Source organism: Lipophrys pholis, assembly GCF_963383615.2.
Source record: "Lipophrys pholis genome assembly, chromosome: 2".
Taxonomy (NCBI): Eukaryota; Metazoa; Chordata; class Actinopteri; order Blenniiformes; family Blenniidae; genus Lipophrys; species Lipophrys pholis.
Genome location: NC_137636.1, coordinates 37151045 through 37170950, shown reverse-complemented (window position 1 = coordinate 37170950; position 19906 = coordinate 37151045). Strand labels below are relative to the sequence as shown.

The window sequence follows — 19906 nt, the reverse complement described above, 5'->3', positions numbered from 1 at the left end:
GCCCATTAAAGACGTTTCGAAAAGCTCTTGAGGAATAAAAAATAAATAAAAAGGCTCTCGACTATCTGTTGACATCTTGTTAAGAAATACGATTCTAGTGGAGGATGGGAATTTCACTTAGAAGAACAATACTGATGCAATGGTTACTGAAGACGTCATGTCAGTGCAACAGAATCTATCTATCTATCTATCTATCTATCTATCTATCTATCTATCTATCTATCTATCTATCTATCTATCTATCTATCTATCTATCTATCTATCTATCTACCTACCTACCTACCTACCTACCTACCTACCTACCTACCTACCTACCTACCTACCTACCTACCTACCTACCTACCTACCTACCTATCTATCTATCTATCTATCTATCTATCTATCTATCTATCTATCTATCTATCTATCTGATTTTAGTTGCTGATTCTAAAACACTAAAAGTTTGTAGAAGCTGAACTTCTCAGAATCACAATTAATTCACAGTTTCCTAAACAAACAAGACGACAGAAGATGAACTGAGACACTGAAGGTTTTTCGATCTGCCTCAAACAAATGTCTGTGTGATGAGAGTGTAACTTTACTCTTTGATTTAACAAATGTAGAAACATCAGAAACAAACAACAAAGAGGCAGAAATTGACCTTTTAATGCTTTGTAATAGATTAATGAAACAACAGTACTGCTATTACAATGGTAAAAGGGCCAGGGGGTGAAGGTCCCTCTTCTCCCACTATGGACTCGATGGTCCACAGACTTGAACTGAGCTCTAACTCTGGACTTCCTGCACATCCGCCGAAGCCTTTCAGTGTTGAAACAGCACCAGATGAGTGTCGGGGTCCCGTGCCAGGCTCCTCGGACGCCCACAAGGTCGGAAAATCCAGGGATCAGATCAACAAGCCCTCTGCGGCCTCTGTCATATGAACGAGCTCACCGATCCAGATTAAGAAACTTTGAACTGAAAGGAGGATATTCATGGGATTTCACAGCGAAGTGTGAGGTTTCAGCTCGGGTCCAGAGCTGCTGTCAACGTTCTGCATGAAGCTGGAACTCTCAGTAGAAACATCTCTAATAAAGTTCAGGTAAAGTTCATCTGACCAGGAACTCCACACTCCATCATCTCGCATGAGGTTTTGGAATCAAAGTTTTGAAATACACAAACTTTCCCTCACGTGTCAGCATTCTCATTATTGCCTCTACTAAGCTTTTTTTTTTTTCTTTTCCTCACACAAAGCCGGGCTTTGTTTATAGCAAAGATTTCCATCTTATTATAAGATTAGACTCTTGAGTAACAGGCGGAGGGAGGCCAGCAGGTTGAAGCCACGTTGCAACGTTACCTAATCTTGATGAGAATCTACTCAGGGATGCATGAACAGTCCCGACATTACACGACATTATGTTGGGCTGCTTGGTTGCACAATCGTAATCGAGGCCGTCATGCAGACATGGACAGAAAGATGCATTCAAATGGACGGATCAGAGGGAAGCTTGAGCCATTCAGAAGCACAGACACAGAGACCAGGTTGCCGCTGTGCAGTGGTTCCCTGAAGCGTTCAGGAAATTATAGGAAAATAAACACTTTTATCTTGTTTTTACTTCATTTGTACTTCAGGCTATCTTTAAAAATGGATAAAAATGTAAAACAGATAACATGGCCAAAGAGCTAAAAGATCTAAGGTCAGTTAACATAAATTAAAATCACAAGAAAAAGTTGTTGAAATTCACTCAAAAGAGCTAAAAAGGTAAGAATGTCTAAAGTAGTCGAAATAGATGAATTGGCTCAGAGAGCTGAACAAGAAAGGAAATAGCTAAAATAGCTAAAATAGCTAGAATCACAAAAATTATTGGCAAACAATTAAAATGGCTTAAACATTGCAAAAGAAAAAAAAAAAAAACATGAAAAACTTAGATCTTTTTAATAATTTTATTGTTAGGGGAAAAAGATTCCTATAAAATATTTCCCTGATATTTTATTTAAATATTCGGGAAAGATTGTCGCCTAAAATATTGAAGGAAAAAATATAAGCGGAAACAATTAAAAAAAATAAAAATAAAAGAAGCCCTCAAATCCATTAAAATTTATCAAATTAAAATAGCTAGAAAAATTAAAGAGTAAACTAAAATGGCCAACAAGTTGAATTAAAATAAATTCAACCAATAATGCAGTTTTTATATGTATTACAAAAACAACACTATTTTTTAAAAGTGAAACATTTTTGTGATCCCCAAATAAATAACATTTTGTGGAAAGTGGAAAAAACATCTTTCTTTGAGTCATAAAGGTCGTGAACACTTGAGTAGTTGTTATTAGCAGTTTTAGCACTTTTACCTTTTTGATTCCCCCCCCCCCCTTTTTTTTTTTAATCATTCTTCACTGTATTAAACTCTTTACTAGTGTGTACTTTTCAGCTATTGTGTTTCAGGCAGCCCCTCACTCTTTCTAAACTCTAAAGTCATTCATGAATTCACTCCCAGAAGCAGCTGTGATGTTAAAGTGAGGAATTGTGCAGGAGGTTTTCTCCCTCCCCTCGCCGCCGCTCCTAATCTGCAGTGTTGAGCTCTGGACGGGTCAATCTGCCCCGGTGACACGGTGCAGCACCAGCAGACGGTGGAGCCAGGGCGTCCTGACGGAGGAGCATCTGGATAGTTTCTTTTCTTTTCTTTGTCTTGACTTGTTTCACCTGTTTCAGCCGCTGTCATGAATCACAGCAAGGCTGAGTTTGAGCCCTTTGAGTATTCTTATTACGATTACTCAGACTGGTACTCCAACAACGCAGAGCCAACGCAGCCGCCCAAAGAGTGAGTAGAAATACACTGAAAGGTCACGAATTGCTCCGGATTGATTATCCGACTGTTGCATGACTTAAATCCGACAATCATGTTTGATTCAAAGGAGGAAATGTGTGATGAATTAATCTTTTTGGGGACAAAGACAGGTGGACAATGTTGTCCAGGTACATTAGTCCACATATGAAAACACACAAAATGTTCGATAGTTGTGTACATAAACATGCACACATAGTCACATATACATGCAAAGCACACACACCTGGTAGAAGTACATGTTTATACAGTACAAGTGCATAGATGTGTGTACTGATATACACACACACCCACACACACTTACGCACACACACACACACAGCATTAGCTGTGTACATACACGAATACACACATGCACAAAGACATAGATGTCTATACAGTTAGAGTTTAAGAGAACACATGCAATACTACATGTACATATATTTGTAGACATATATTTTGATTCCACTGCCGCTGTTATTCAGTGGGAATCATTAATGTTCTCTTTTCTACAGAAATAAAAATGTTCTGCTTTTTCTGGGTCAGAACCAAACGTTTAATCAAGTGTATTTTTTGTCACAGAGTAATTTTACCATGTGACCCTGTAGCAGATGACAACCTCTTCAACATATGCATGCTGTCCATTTCTGTGAGTATCCTCAGAAAGTTTCTCATCGTAAACATAAATGCATATTTTGCTGACTGTGGATGAAGATAAGTGAAACTGTTCATGATCAAATATCTGCCGGCTCCAGTCAGTAAGATCCCCGGAGAGGCGATGTTAGGCGTTAGACATGGAAAATGTTTTTCTCCTTTAAAATACACAAATATTTGTTGTGTTTTGGCCGTGAACAAGAAGCTCCAGTGAGTGTCATCTCCCAACGTGTTGCTTCGGCGCTCAAATGTTTCATGTAGCATTTAGCGTGTAGCAACAGTGGAACAAGGAGCTTTTCAGAAACCAGACGAGAAGTTTTCTTTCTCATGAACTTCCTGTCAAAGCTGATTTAGATTTGGTGACACTTTGCGGCTCAGCAGCTCGTAGAGAGACGAGCGGATGTGGCTCATCGAGCCGGAGAACCGAAGCCTCCGTCATCCTGCACCGTCTTGTTCTGTCTTGATAAGCGGCCGCGACGAGTTCTCACTGATCGTTTCGGTTACTGGAGAAGGAAAGTGGGGCAGGAGGACTTAGAGAGGCCTTCGCTTGTAACTGGACCAACTGAGGAGGAACCTCATTAAAATGAGTATTTATCCAGAGTGAATACAAAGAATATGCTTAAAAAAAACAACAACTGATCAGAACGACCTACTTTAAGGTTGAACCTTCTCATCTTACAGTTTCTGTCAACAACAACAAAACAAGCTTTTATTTGCACAATATTAGGTCAACATACAACACGTGATAATGTTCTAAATGAAAACAAACACTAAAGTAGATCATGTTAGTGTCTAGTTGGTTGTTTTTTAAAATAATAGTACGCTGTCTCTTATATCTAATTGAAGTTGTTTGTTGACTAAGGTCACGTTTACACAACAGTGTTTCCAGTGGAAAACGTGTTTTTGCGTTTCAGAAAAGTTTTGCGTTTACAAGGCGACGCTTTGAAAACAATGTGTGTTTACATGAAAACAGCAGAAACACTGAAAACGATGGAGTTGGCATGCCTGGCCTGAGATGGTGCTGGTGTTAGTTTGAGTACTGAACAACCAGCAGAAAACAAATATAATATAAATAATTATAATGAGACCCCCAATCTCAAGGTAGAGGGTTCATGTCCCACGCCGGGCACCACCTTCCCGTGAGCTCTCCACCTGCAGGAAGGTTCTTAATGGTGCAATGTGATCTGGGTGACGGTGCTCAGACTGACACCCCCACCACCCGGAAACGGAGAAGCGGGAGAAGATGGATGGATGGATATAAATAAAAGTACCAAGTTGGATTGTTATTACAGTGACTGTCAAAATAAAAGTACTAAGTTGGATTGTTATTACAGTGACTGTCAAAATAAAAGTACCAGGAGAATATGGATTGCGAGTCATGCGCCACCGAGAAAACTTTGTTCTAAGTGGCTCTACTGAGCATGTGCAGAACTACTAGAGGTTTATCAATACATGTAAGTGTTCAGTAACTAGTTAATATAAATAAACTACTCTTCTAGTGTGGTAATACTTCATGGTTTGAGATTTAACAGGAGTCCCGATGGTGTTTTCTTGTAGCTGGTGGTGGTGTTGATCCTGGCAGTTCTCACCAGGAAAAACAAACTGTGTCAGGGCTTCGCCAGAGGATCGTCCAGCATCTTCAGGTCAATACAAGAGATGTTTCTTATGATTATTAGACTTCAGATTTGTCTGAGGCCATCTCTAATCGATGACGATTCTTCTCATGACCGTAGTCCAGCAAACTTCCTGGACCAGACTCAGAAGAAAGGGCTGGTGATGTGTGTGTTTGGACTGATGTTCAGCAAGCTGGCGGTGCTGGTGATCGCTCCAGACCCTCTGCCTTTCTCCAGAGACACGGCGCCGGACGTTAAAGGTAAACCTCTGTAGTTTATCTGGGGTGAGCGGGACGAGCAGTGGGACTCACACAAACACTGTTACACCTTCAACTCAAAGGAAACACACTTGGTCCTAATGAAGACTGTTTCACTTAAAAACCTGACCGTGGAATAAAAGCTCTGGTAATTCAGTCATGTGATCCTGCTCACATCTCCGTAACGCCAAAGAATGAATCTTCATTTCAAACATACAAATAGAAAAAAAGAAGAATAAAAAAGAAACATTTCGATGAATAAAACAAAAACAACACTTGATCTACATTTGTATGAACGAAACGGAGAAGGAAGAAGTTAAAACTTATTTACTCCTCCCCCCAAACACTCCTTTATCCCCGTCAACCACTCGGTGACAAAAGTTCCTTAAAATTAAAATAATTAAAGTTAAAGTTTTTGCATTTTAAAATAATGAGTTAGTGTGCTCACAAAAAACAATTCTTATTGCTCTTTTCTGTGGTATACCGATTTGTTACGAAGTTACGTATGTATTTCCCCGGACCTCCACACAGCTAAAGTTGAATAAGGCAACAGCAGTGAATTATAAAGAATGCAAAGGGATTGGTGGTCTAACGGATCTTTAGCTTTGGCCGGGACTGCCAAACTTCTGGTTAGTTTGTTTGGAACATGTTTTATATGAGGTTTCCAGTAAATCTTGTCATCAATAATTGATTGTTTTGATCATCCCTCTCTATATCTACACCCTCGATTTGTACATTTACCTGATTGATTGCTTTGTATTTACCAAATATCATGATTTTTGTTTTACACAGATTTATTGCTAATTTATTTTTGTCAAATCATAGATTAATTTTATTTAGTTCTTAAGTGATTAATTCCCAAATTTTTTTCAGCAAATCCTCACCAGTACGTAGGATATTCGTATCATCTGCAAATAATATAAATTTCACTGGTGCGGTCAATTTACATACGTCATTGATGTACATTATGAACAGTTTAGGTCCCAACACTGAGCCCTGTGGGACGCCATACAGTCAGAATAACAGTCTCCCATCTTCACAAACTGCTTCCTGTTCTATAAATAACTTCTCACCCAATTCAGTAACTCTCCTGATTCCATTTAGTTCCAGTTTATTGATCGGTATATCGTGACTAATTGTGCTTCATGTGATTTTGTTTTATTGTTTATAGAATTTCTTGTCAGTCTTCTGTTCAATTAATGCTAGTGATGTTGACCGGTTGGTTCTGAATCCATACTGACGGTCTGATTGTAAACTGTATTCTTCTATGAATTCATCTAGTTTGTCATTGAAGAGTTTTTCAAGGATTCTGGAGAATAGTGGGAGAAGAGAAACGGGTCTGTAGTTTGTGAAGTGGCGTCTGTCGCCCTTCTTGTAAAATGGAATAACTTTACCGGTGATTATTTTACTAAGGAATTGTAAGTTCATTTATTGGTTTTGTTGAAAACAATATATCAGATTCTAACTTTCTATCATGAGGTCTATGCTAATATGCTAAATGCCTGCTGGGAGAAAACTTTGTATATATTGATAAATTTCAATTAATTAAATTAATTAGATTCTTTACGTTTTATTTGTATAAAGAAAAATGTCTTACGTGTTCAAATTAGATTTATGTTTCTTTACCTATAAGAAAACAGTGCAAAATAATACAGTATATACAAATAAATATGTATAATAGCCACGTTAACCAACACGTTACGATGCAGTGCTGACAGGCGCCGCAGGAGGTAATCGAAACACAGAAAATCTGAGGAAATGTTAGAAGAGGAATTATTGTTGGTAAGTAAATTGCTAAAGTGGGATATGAAATGTTAAAGTATAAACTTCTAAAGTGAATCACATAATAAAGTGCATTAATGAGTTTTTACAATGTCACCATGTGGGTCAATTTTATAGTTTCCAGTGAAAATGTAAGAAAAATAAAATAAATGCAGCGTTTTAATCGTACAAAGCTTCATTAGAATTTCTGTCTTTAAAGCTGGTTGGTCCACATAACAATCAGATTTAAGCTTTACTGGTTTAATGTACAATAGAAAAGGAGTTTTACATTCAAATGTTTTAGGTTTCAATCTGTCCCTTTGGATCTTTTCATCACTGATTTACTAAAAGTTAAATATCAGAGTGTGATGCTTCCCTTTTCTCTGTTTCTGTCTTGTTTGGCAGAGTACATGAAGATCATTTCCATTTTCTACTATCCGGTGCTGTATTATCCTCTGCTGGTCTGCAGCACTCTGCAGCACAAAGCAGGCTACGTGTTCGGGACGCTTCTGTCCTTCAGCCACTTCGGAGTCCTGGTGTGGCAGAAGTTTGACTGTCCCAAGACCCCAGAGGTGAAACACCAGTCACACCTTCATCATGCTTTATTCCAAGAGAATACCAACTCATTTATCATTGTGGATTTTAAAATCACCCCGGAAGAAATTCTTTTCTTAGATAACTTAAAGCATGAGATGTAAAACTTTCTTGAGTTTCTTTCTGATGAGTGTGAGTTAAAGACTTTTACTAAATGAAAGATAAATTAACTCAGCTGAAACCAACAACTTTCTCGACAGTATATTATATATTTTTAATTTCATTTTTCTGAAATTGCGAAGCTTTGTATTATAATAATACTGACATGACTTCAGATTGTCTATTTGCTCTTTTATCTGATCTTTTAAAGGGTCATATAATTCAAACTTCACCTTCTAATGGTTTCCAACAGTAATAATCGTCCCCATACCTGGAATGATGCCTCATTGAATGTTTTATTTTTATTTAAAATTTTTTATCTCAAGTATTGTTGAATTATTCTCCAAAATTCCATAAAACATTTTATTTTGCAAACACTAAAACAAGGCCAATATTTTTTTCTATTTCCACAGATCTATAAATTCTACGCTCTGCTTGCCAGTCTGCCTCAGATGGCCTGCCTCGCCTACCTCTGTGTCCAGTTTCCTCTGCTGTTTGTCAAAGGACCCAAAACTGACGAGGTGAGAAACTCTACATTTCACCATTTGTCCTTCGTACAACCATCAGCCGTAACATTATGACCAGGCATCATGCAGTGTCACATTATCTGGGCTTGTTTTCTCATCAAGATCTGCCGAAGCTCACCTGAAGCAGAATAGAATGCTTTATTTGTCATTATATAATTGGTATAATGAAAGCAGGGAACACAGGACACTTTGTGAAACTCACCTGTTCTTTATTTTTAATTTAACGAGAACAAGAAGCAGCAGAATACAGAGGTTGAGAACCCTGAACATGAAAACTACCAAAATCAAACCTTATCACCTGTTACTGTGTCTCACTTTGTGTGATCAATGATTTTTACTCACAACAAAGAAACCTCAAAGTGGTTCAGTCCCAAATTCGTATTTCACATTTTCATCACACACACACTTCCTGTGGGCTCTCCACCTTCCTGTGGGCTCTCCACCTGCAGGAAGGTTCTTAATGGTGCAATGTGATCTGGGTGACGGTGCTCAGACTGACACCCCCACCACCCGGAAACGGAGAAGAGGGAGAAGATGGATGGATGGATGGATCACACACACACACACACACACACACACACACACACACACACACACACACACAGACAGTAGAACCTGTGAGGAGCAGACCCGGTAAGAGCGACCCCCTGTACTGGGAGGACACGTCACTGTTCACCGACACATATTTACCTGTTAACACACCTTAATGAGGACGACCTGCCTGACGAGGATAACAAACAGGTTTTCCTGGTAAATTTCAAGCTGAGCTACATTGAAGCGGCCAAAGTACTTGGGCTGGACCCGATTATTGGAATATTCAGACGTTGTGGTGTCAGGAGGTTAGTTTGAGATCTGAATAATCACTGCTTCCCTGCAGCTCGGTGCTGCTCTGTGAAGCTCCTCTTCGTCAGCCCCTCTGTGCGTTAAGGCCTCTCTATGCTACCATTGTCCGCAAGTGTCCGCGAGTGTCCACGAGCACGCGTTTTACTCGTGACGTCAAAATCGTCATCCGCCTCCGTGCGCGAGTGTCCGCTCCGACCCCGTGGTGGTGGACTACACGCAGACCAAATTTTGTGACCGTGCGACATGTGCACGCCGGCTGCTCATGCTCCAGAGCTACTGGACGCTTGTGGAGATCCTCCGTCTCCCGTCTGAACAATCACAATGTAAAAGCAAATAAAGATCCAGAGGCTCAGAACTGCTGAAGTGAAACATAAACTCGTTGAGGAAAGGTGGAGAACGGTGGCAGCAGAAGTGGAGATATTTTTGGGATGTGATATATGACTCCACAACTCTTTTAAAAAGCATTTGAAAATGTTTTTAATTAAGCAAGCTTTAAACTAAATATTTCCCTCACTTTTACTGTATTTTTATGCAATTTGTTTGTTCTGTCTTATTGCACTCATTCCTTGTACAGCACTTTGTGATTTCTATCTATGAAAAGCACTTTATAAATAAATTTTACTTACTTACTTTATTTTGACATTTCATTGTATTTTGCACCAGAATGTTTCATTAAAATTGCCTTTATGTTGAGATTGTTATAATTTTCAGTGCTTACAGTTTGATATAGATATAGATGATTTCATTACATCCACTGTGACAACGACAAAGAAAAACTTTGAAGTTTAAATTTAAAGGTTATTATAGCAATATTTTACCAGTCTGTTCCACTCAAGATGAAACTGGACTGTATGTGGTCCCTGAAGTAAATTCAATCTTATTTAATGGTTATTTTGTATACAGCTTATATACATGTATATGTGTATTTATATTGTATGCATCTTTGTATTGGTTCAGTTATGTGCTTTTAAATAACCAGAACATATTTGGTGTTTGGTTCCTTCAATATCAACTGGTCCTACAATTTGTCCTCGTGACCCGTCCCTCCGAAGAGAGGACACCTGTCTTCAGGGGACACAATACAATCTGTCAATATAAGAAAATCAATTAAATGATTAACTGCTATCAATTTCAAAAGTTACTTTGATTCTACAAAGGAAATGAGAACAAAATGTAGAAATTTGACTGAACATGTTTTTCTTTCCCTGATTGAGTCCTTGGACTTGACTTGACCTCGGAGAGTTTGGCACCAGTATGTTGGCAGCAGGTCCTTTAAGACTTTCTCAGATGAGACCGTTTAAACTTCTTCTTCTACTTCAACTTTGAGGAGAAAATGTTCACTTGCCGCCTCATATAATCCACCCACCACCAAATATGAGGATAAAGAGATATTCAGAGTTTGTCACTGCACCCGTCGGTGGTCATAATGTTATGGCCGACCGGTATACATGTTAAAATTATGAAATCTCATTAGGATTCAAATGAGAAACATGAATTTCAACTATGTAAAACAGAACGGTGATTACTTTAAGCAGCTTGTGTGGGTTTAACTCAGCGTCCTCCAGAAGATTATGACGAATGCAGGGATGTTTTCTTTTTCTTTTTTTAAAGCATTAAAATAACACGGATTGGGTTCCAACAGTAAACACTGTTCGGTCTTCTCTCCTTATAGTGAGAAGTTTTTCATGAAAACAGCATTTAAGATAAGATAAGATATCCTTTATGTATCTCACATGTGGACAAATTTGCAGTGGTACAGCAGGATAGTAAAGAGAAAGAAGCACACATAGCAGAAACTAAAAAAGCAGATAAAAATACAATATAATAAAAATATGCAGACGGTGCCTATAAGTGTGGACATGTACAGTATATGGGGGTGGATGTAGTCATTTTCATGTCTTTATTCCAGATTTCACCGCAGTACAACATATTTGTGTCTTTCTAACTCCACAACATGTTTGTTTATTGTTGTTGTTGTTTTTTTTTTAAATCTGACAGGATCTTGACAGCAGCTACTACACCACCTATGTGAAGTTACTTCTGAAGAAAAAGTCTTCGGCTGTCAGGTGAGGAGATGAAGGTCGAGTCACATGAGAAATGTGGAGGACTCTAGAATATTTTCTAGAAACAAAGACAGAAGCACTTTGACGTCTCACAGCAGAACAACAAAAGTTATGTTTGACGTAAACGTTTCCTGCAGCTTAATCTAATCCTCACTCTTGATATTAATCACAATTGTGCCTGATTGTGAGAATGTGAATATGTTCCAAACATCACAGATCAGTGACTATAACATGCTGATTTTTATAGTTTGCCTCCGTTTTACACATTTAATAAACTTTAGTTTGACTTTAATGGAACAACACTAGAGGTCATTTCCTCTGTTCTGTTTAAACAATATTGTTCTGTGTATTATAGCTTTTCGCCCCCCGACCTTTAAAAGATGAAATTCTGTCACTTGAGGTATTTAGGTAAGCACCCCCCCAAAAACTGCAAAAGAATTGAACCCATAAATTCAGAGAAAAATAAATGAGTCCAACTCAGGTAGGCAAATGGGAAAAACAGTACAGATGTTATGTATTTTTTTACTTTGATTTTCGGTTTAAAATACACAATCAAAACATGCTTTTCTTTTGTTTGAATCATATTTGAAACGCTCTTCAGTGAATCCAGGATACTATTGGCTTCTATTCAGCCCTTTATAGGTGTAATGACCTTATTTTCTACAAACTAATGATAAAAATTGAAGATTGTGATATCATGCTACTTTGTTTGGAGAAAGTATTTCATATAGCCCCCACAGAGTACTTGAGCGATGTATTTCCCTTGAACAGCTTTTTGAAGAGTTTGAGTGACAGTTTGTCAGATGTTAGACATGCATACGAATAGAAATCACTTTTCACATAAATGACACAATTAATAGTAAGAAAGAGTTTAACAATCACAGTTCAGGATTTCACATAAATTATAAGTGATTTAGAAACCTTTCAATGTAGTAAAACTTTCTATGTCTTAGTTTATTGAATAATAAATGCTTATAAGGATGTGGAACTGAACTGACGCTGTGGATCCAATGAGAGCTGATTGAGGGTAAAACAAATAAATCCCCAGATGACTTAATTGTTTCATAATCTCATTGTGTAAAATCCACAGAGAAACAGCCGTAAATCTCAGATGTGTTGAGACAGATTCTCTCTTTACCATTTGACAGTTTACGTCCTTCACTGAAAATCTCACCTCAAGTGTCAGAATGAAAGAAAGTGGGGTTTTATTAAACGTAGATCAATGCAGAGAATGAAACTCAGACTGAGTCCAGGTAACTGAGCAGACTTGGGGTCGGTTATGAAGCGGTGAAGCGTTGTTGGCAGGTTTAGAGAACATTTGATCTGCAGGCTTGTAATTAGATAAAGATGTGGCCTGTAATTCAAACCTCTTGTGACTGAGAGCCTCTGCAGCTGCTCCACATCTGGTTCTACACACAAGATTAAATGTTTCAAATCAGGCACAGTTAACCCATCGTTTCTGGATGTTCATGGTTTGAGGAATTGGAGCTGCTGTCTGATGATTTTTCTCTCTGTTTGTATGTTGAAGCTCTTCAGCTGCAGACAAACCAACACTGTTAGAAAGAATACTGGAGGTGCCCAAAAGTTATATCTATATACCTGAAAAAGGTGAGTGTCCTCACACACATGAACTGTCATTGTGTCCGTCACAGTTATTAGCTTATCTCAAAATGTTAAAGGTCCCACATTATACAGTTTTTCAAGAATTTCACAGGTTCAAAGACATAGTATTCAAAGTGTATTTCCCCAAATCGCCTTGGTCCTGAATTTCATCCAGTTTTAAAGTCCCTCTAGTGGCTCCACTGAGAACAGGCCGTTTCTGTGTCTGTACCTTTAAATACAAATGAGCTGTGTGTCTGTCCACGCCGACTTCATGTTTGTTTCCCAGTAGCGTTTTCAAAGAGGAAAAATGGCAACTGCTCCTAATTCTAGAGGACAGAGCTCATTTACCTGAGGGATGGTCAAAGTGAGTGTTCTCTACCAGAGGGAGGGGTTATTTCCCCACATGACATCATGAAGGGAAAATCTCTGATGAACCTGTATGAGCTCACAATCACTAAAAAACAGAGCAAGCAAGTGAGGGAGATGCCAGACTTTCCTCTGGAGCCTCATACAGGCTATCTGGACACAGTTTACTGGAACATGGAACCTCTGACCTTTTGGTGAAGCAGTAAAAGGAATTTCCACATAAACGAGACTCGGGTTCATAGTGTGATGTTGCACTTTGTGTTTCAGTGTTTCGTTTTCCGCTGAAGCTGGCCGTGTCAGCGTTTGTCACCGGTGTGGCCATTTATCATGCAAGTTTTCCTCTTTTAGTTCAGTTTCAGAGCATTTCATTTGAGTATTTTTGACTCCCGGGTGATGTGAGCTCCTGGCTTGTCCCAGCAGACTGCCCTGCTGCTCGTCGTGCTGGTCATTCCCACACTCCACATCGTTCGAGCCGGTATCGATGAAAACATCGCCTTCCTCCTGCTGGGCTTTGGGGTCGTCCTGTCAGACGACAGGATGGAGGTCGTCCACATCGTCATTTTCTACACCTGGCTGCTGGAAGGTCTGTGTTTTATTTTTGGACGTTGTCCCACAATCTGAACGTGAATCTTTGATGTGATTTTCTTTTTGCGTCAGTGTGCTACCTGTGTGCCATGACCCTGTCCTGTCTGGTCAGTATCGTGATGCTCGCCAGGTCCATGGTCCTCCACAGGTATGTACAATAAACCCGCGATGGTTTCATCAGAACCAGACACTCACATGATTTTAATAAAGTATTATACTTGTGCTTTTATGATTTATGTAGGCTTTGTTTATCAGACCAGTTGACGCCATGCAGAGCAGCTGAAATTAGAAGTGTCTCCTGTACAGACACAATTTAAAGAAGTTCATATTGATCCGTCCCATCTGCATTTATTTAATCAACTAACTGCAAAAATCACAGTGTTGTTTTTATATGTTTCAAACTTACTTTGGGGGAAAAGTACTTTGTACTTTTCTCAAGTAGTCTTTAACAACAGTGAGTTCAATTCTTTCAATTCCTTCAATATTATAAACATAAACTTTCTAGTGTATTTTTCAATACAAACTTGGGTTTGAATATTAAGTTTGACATAAATTTTCTATGACTACTTGATTTATTTATATATTTATTTCTGCGTTTCCTTTTGTTTTGTTTGATTTGACAATCAATGTTTAATTTGAATTTAAATAAAATGCTGCTGTGCTTTTGATTTATATCAAGTTTTTAAACAGGTTTTTCTGTAATATGAATGAGTAATAAGTTATTTCATTATGACTTGATTTATTTTCACACTGAATTAAACTGAATTTAACAGATTTAGATTTTTCTTTCATTTTTTTTTCATATCAATTAATAAATTTTATTATTTATTTTAATTATGAGCTTCAGATTTCTAAACTTTTTACCTGCAGGGTTAAAGATTATTATCATTCACTCTGTATGTGTTATTATCAGCCACTCAATATGATGAATTTTTGTGGAAATCTATTATTTGGTGACTTTCATTTTATGTCCGGCTTCGTTTATCTCTATCTGATGTGTCTCTGGTTTTAATCCTTTTCAGATCAAACCTGAGAGGACTGTATAAGGGAGACATTTACAACATTTACAGCAGCCAGAAGACGATTTGTCCGTCTAAACCAGGAGTCGTCTGCTGGATGGGTTTGACAGGATACCAGGCTGCGATCGTCTGCCTCGGTAAAGCTCAGAGACAAAAGGAAAATTAACTACAAAGTCATTTCCGCTTCTAATTTTAAAGTATCTTAAATGAAAAATGCAACTCGTCCAGTTTATCTCGTATTCAAGTTCCAACTGACAAACCTGCTTTGAAGCATTAATACGCAGAACTGGAGATTCATTTCATGGCACCTTTAAGTCAAACGTATATTAGACACGTGCAGAGGTATTACAAAATGCAATGTTTCTTCTATTAAAATCAACATGTGATCAAATGATTCATGTCGACTTCAAGATGTGTTCTGATGAAGATCACGGGCAATGTTTTATTCATAGTTGTGCTTGTTAGAAGTACACAGTATTTGGGAAAGTTTGTAGGATTTAAAGGTAAAAACCTACAAAATAGTGTAAATGTGTGGTGTTTTCAAAGATTTACATTTTCAGATACCATGGAATATATTTGCAAACAATACAACATGCTCATTTTTTGTTTGTTTTTGTTTTAAATAAGTTATTGGTTTGGAGCCGGAGAGTATGATTCATCCTCCAGATTTAAACAGATTTTAAAATGTCTTCTTACGTCTTTGCAGGAATGGTGATCCAGACAGTCGTATTCTTCATCTGCTTCTTATTTCTGGTGTTTTTGATCATCATCCCAGTGTTTTATGGTCGTAACATCATGGTCTTTGAAATAGCAGGGACGGCATGGTGAGAACTGATTATGGAGATAGTTTAGATTGTAATTGTTTATAAAACCTAAATATATCAATAATGTTTGTTTGTTTGTTTGTTTGTTTGTTTGTGTCTCAGGCCGGCCTGGGTGACCCTGATTCTGGTTGGTTTGCTTCAGCATGTGACAGCAAAGTTTGTCTTCATCAAAAAGGAAGCTGGAACGAGAGACTTAAATAACAGGTACGTTGGTTTATTCAAGTGTCACTCATTGTGTTACTATATTGCTGTTGGTGTGTTGTTGTTGTTATGTTTTCTTTCATGGGGGTACACAGTATGTATAAATTCAGCTGCTATCACTACAAATGCAACAATTTGATTTTATTATTGATAAATGAGGCTGGTCTCATGTTTTCCCGAAGACATTTAAGAGACAAACAATTCAAATTTTACAAGACAACTTATTTGCATTTGTTCGACAACATTTTATTACTGAACTTGATCTATCAAGTAGAAATAAGTGAGAAATGATATATCATGTATATGCTGACAAATGAGATTAGAAGTTCTTAGAGAAGAATTTTGAAAATGTGTTTTAAAATAAGAAACAAAAATTTAATCAGAGGACAATCCCTTCTCAAAATAAATGCATGAGTGAATTTGGATAATTAGTGATCATTTTGGCCATTTTATCTCCACTATTGATGATTCAATTTCATTCATAAATGACCAAGTAGTTTTAACTGATTGCATTTTAGAAAAAATATTGCAATAGACTTTTCACACGTTTGTTTGTTTTACATTTTTGTTGTGTGTAAATCTGTGGAAACAAAACGAGGCTTATATTAATGAAGAATTAAGAGTCCTAAACTTCAACTAAAGCGTTGAACACCATTCGTCGGCTCTCCATGACGTCAGTGAAAGTGTCCAGACTGATCAGTGTTGATTTGCAGGGAGAGCCTCTTCCTCCTCACCTACTTGCTGTTCCTGGTCAACATCGTGGTGGGTCTGGTGGTGGCCATCTGGAGGATGGTGATAACTGCTCTGTACAACATCGTTCACCTCGGCCGGATCGACGTCAGTCTGCTGCACCGCACCGCAGAGTTGCATGACCCGGGTGAACATTTTTCACTTTTTATGAGATTGTAGTGAGTTTACATAATTCACCCACGGAACCTAAGTTAAGTTACAGAGTTCCGGGGGGACTGTTTATACGGTTGGATATGTCCTGTTGTTGTTCTGTTATGAGTAATTCACGGAGTGAGAAGTCTGCTACGAGAGGTTGTAAAGCAAACGTCTTACTGTCATTAAAACAGCCAGCTTTAGCACCGTCTTTTGACACGCCGCCTCCGACTCCCGTCCTTGCGCACTACATTGGTGACCCCGACGTCAGTGCCGCTGAAGATTCTGAGACTAAACAGAATACCGAGCCAAACGACATGGCAAGTCCCGCCATTCTCAGATTGCCTGAGTTTTGGGAGACGTCCGCAGCAACTTGGTTTTGCGCAAGCAGAGGCTCAGTTCGACCTCCGTGGGATTACAGATGACGCCACGCGCTATTACCACGTAGTTTCAGCGCTTGGGAGCTCCACGGCAGCCAGAGCAGTGAGTTTTATCACATCTCCTCCGGCCCAGGGTAAATATGCAGGGCTCAAGGCTTACCTTCTCAAAATTTTTGAACTGTCGCGATCCGAGCGGCAGCCGGACGTCTCCTTGCTATTCAGGGCCTAGGCGACAGCAAACCCTCTGAACACATGGAAATTATGTTAAACCTGATGGGTACAGAGGAACCAAATTTTCTCTTCATGGAACTGTTTCTGCGACAAATGCCGCCGCACGTCCAGACAGCGCTTGCAAATACAAATATTACTGAGCCACGCGCTCTGGCGGAGAAAGCGGACCGATTCTTCCTCACCAGCCAGCGTTATGCACCTGACGTACTGGCCCCCGACGCGCAGCTACACGCCCCCTGGGGCTGGTTTTTCCCCTGGCAAAAGAGACACTGCCGCCGACAGCCGTGCCAGCCCAGGTTTGTGCTATTTCCACGCACATTTTGGTGCAAAGGCAAAAAGGTGCCGCTCCCCTTGCAACTTCAACGCGACGGGAAAAGCCAAGGCTCAGGCCTGAGCGCAGGCACGGAGGGCCGGCTGCTGTTCATCGACGACACCCTCTCTCGGCGCAAATTCCTTTGTGACACCGGCGCCCAGAGGAGAGTCCTGCCGGCTACAGTGGATGACGCTGCTGGAGGGTTGCACGGCCCGCCCTTAACGTCTGCCAATGACACCTCCACCCGGACGTATGGCACAAAGACTGTGGACTTATGTTTCGGGGGTCAGTGGTTTACATGGGACTTTGTCACGGTCGACTTTGTCACGGCCGACATCGCCTTTCCCCTCCTTGGCGCAGATTTTTTGTGCGCCCACGGGCTGCTCGTGGATGTTAAGAATGGCCGCCTAGTAGACGCATTGACCTTCACCTCGTTCGTGTGTGTCCACGACGAGGGGACATACGATGGTCTCTCCAGCTTACTCTCTGAGGGCGGCAAGTACCAGCAGCTTCTCGGGGAGTTCCCTTGCCTGACGCAGCCCACCTTCTCGGCCACCACAGCTAAACACGGAGTTGAGCACCACATCGAGACCACAGGCCCCCCCATCCATGCCAGGGCCCGACGGCTCAACCCGGAAAGACTGGCGACTGCTAAGGCTGAATTCGCCAACATGGAACGCCTTGGCATCATTCGCCGTCCCGACAGCCCATGGGCCTCGCCACTCCACATGGTTCCGAAACCAGACGGTGGCTGGCGTCCGTGTGGCGACTACTGCCGCCTCAATGATGCCACCACGCCGGACCGCTACCCAGTCCAACACATTCGGGACTTCTCTGTGCATTTGGCAGGGAAGCGCCTGTTCTCCACATGGACCTGGTGCGGGGTTACCACCAAGTCCCGGTGCACCCTGCAGACATCCCGAAGACAGCCGTGGTGACTCCTTTTGGGTTATTTGAATTCCTCAGGATGCTATTTGGCCTGAAAAACACGGCCCAGTCCTTCCAGCGACTGATGGACTCGGCACTTAGGGACATGCCCTTCATCTTTGTTTACTTGGATGATGTGCTTATCGCCAGTTCCTCTAAAGAGAAGCACCTGACACACCTCTGGGCCCTCTTCACAAAGCTCGACCAGCATGGCCTGATCATTAACCCGGCGAAGTGTGTCTTCGGAGCGCCGTCCATCCAGTTTCTTGGGCATCTCATCAGCAGTGATGCCTCCCCCCCCCCTCCCGTCGAAGGAGGAGGCCGTTTCTGCTTTTCCCCGCCCATGCTCGGCCCGGGGGCAATGGAAGTTCCTCGGGATGGTTACATTCTACCACCGATTCATCCACCGGGTAGCTCACATTATGCGCCCGCTGTACGAGGCCCTCAAGGACAAGACCCCCAAGCAGGACATCGACTGGACCGCAGAGAGAGTAAAGGCATTTGGGGACACAAAGGCCGCGTTGTGCCGGGCCACCATGTTGGCCCATCCATCACCCGGGGCCCCGGTCGCCCTCACAACCGATGCGTCTGACTACGCGGTTGGCGCTGTGTTTGATGGTGCCTGGCAACCGCTCACCTTTTTCAGCCACCAGCTGGTCCCCAGGGAGCATAAATACAGCATCTTTGACAGGAAGCTGCTCGGCGTCTGGTTGGCAATCCGGCACTTCCATTTCATCCTGGTTTACGGTTTTCATCAACCACAAATCCCTCACATTCTCCATGTCCAAGGTGGCTGAGCCGTGGTCTGCCTGCCAGCAACGCCAACTGTCATTCATCTCGAAGTACACCACAGACATTAGAAACATCGCCGGCAAGCCCAACGTGGTCGCGGATTGCCTCTCCAGAGCGATCATCAGCACGATGCAGCTGGGTCTCGACTACGCACGTATGAGTACGTAACAGGCTTCGGACCACGGGATTCAGTCGCTCAAAGATTCGGACACTGGATTGCGCCTGGAGGAGGTTGCAGTCGGTGACTCAGGGGTCAAGTTGTGGTGCGAGCTCTCAACCGGCCAGCCTAGGCCACTGGTCCCTGTCGGCTGGCAGTGGGTTGTTTTTGAGGCAATACACAGCCTCTCCCTTCCCGACAGAAAGACGTCAGCGAGGCTGGGGGCTCAGAAGTTTGTCTGGAGGGGGCTGAAGAGGGACGTGCGGGCCTGGATCGACTCATGTGTGGCCTGTCAGCGCACAAAAGTGCACCGCCACACTAAGGCCCCGTTGGAGCCTTTTGCTGTCCCTGAGAGGAGGTTTGAACACATCAACATTGACCTGGTGGGCCCACTTCCCCCCTCACATGGTTTCACCTG

The 19906-nt window shown here is 41.0% G+C and overlaps 1 protein-coding gene across 3 annotated transcripts in view; it reads left to right on the top strand.

Moving 5' to 3' along the window:
• The first annotated feature begins 2463 nt into the window (after positions 1 to 2463).
• Positions 2464 to 19906, top strand: part of LOC308106724 (receptor for retinol uptake stra6-like) — a 20539-nt gene continuing 3096 nt past the window's right edge. For 2 of the 3 annotated variants that reach the window (XM_080458630.1, XM_080458629.1), the window contains exons 1-15: positions 2464 to 2795; positions 3381 to 3447; positions 5010 to 5095; positions 5186 to 5325; positions 7489 to 7655; positions 8190 to 8297; positions 11145 to 11212; positions 12738 to 12817; positions 13445 to 13506; positions 13598 to 13760; positions 13835 to 13910; positions 14785 to 14918; positions 15488 to 15605; positions 15708 to 15809; positions 16520 to 16683. In XM_080458630.1, coding sequence (XP_080314756.1) covers positions 2695 to 2795; positions 3381 to 3447; positions 5010 to 5095; positions 5186 to 5325; positions 7489 to 7655; positions 8190 to 8297; positions 11145 to 11212; positions 12738 to 12817; positions 13445 to 13506; positions 13598 to 13760; positions 13835 to 13910; positions 14785 to 14918; positions 15488 to 15605; positions 15708 to 15809; positions 16520 to 16683 — 1636 coding nt within the window. In that variant the 5' untranslated portion in view covers positions 2464 to 2694. Of the gene's footprint in view, positions 2796 to 3380; positions 3448 to 4975; positions 5096 to 5185; positions 5326 to 7488; positions 7656 to 8189; positions 8298 to 11144; positions 11213 to 12737; positions 12818 to 13444; positions 13507 to 13597; positions 13761 to 13834; positions 13911 to 14784; positions 14919 to 15487; positions 15606 to 15707; positions 15810 to 16519; positions 16684 to 19906 lie in introns of all 3 variants that reach the window. The other variant, XM_080458631.1, reaches the window with a different exon arrangement.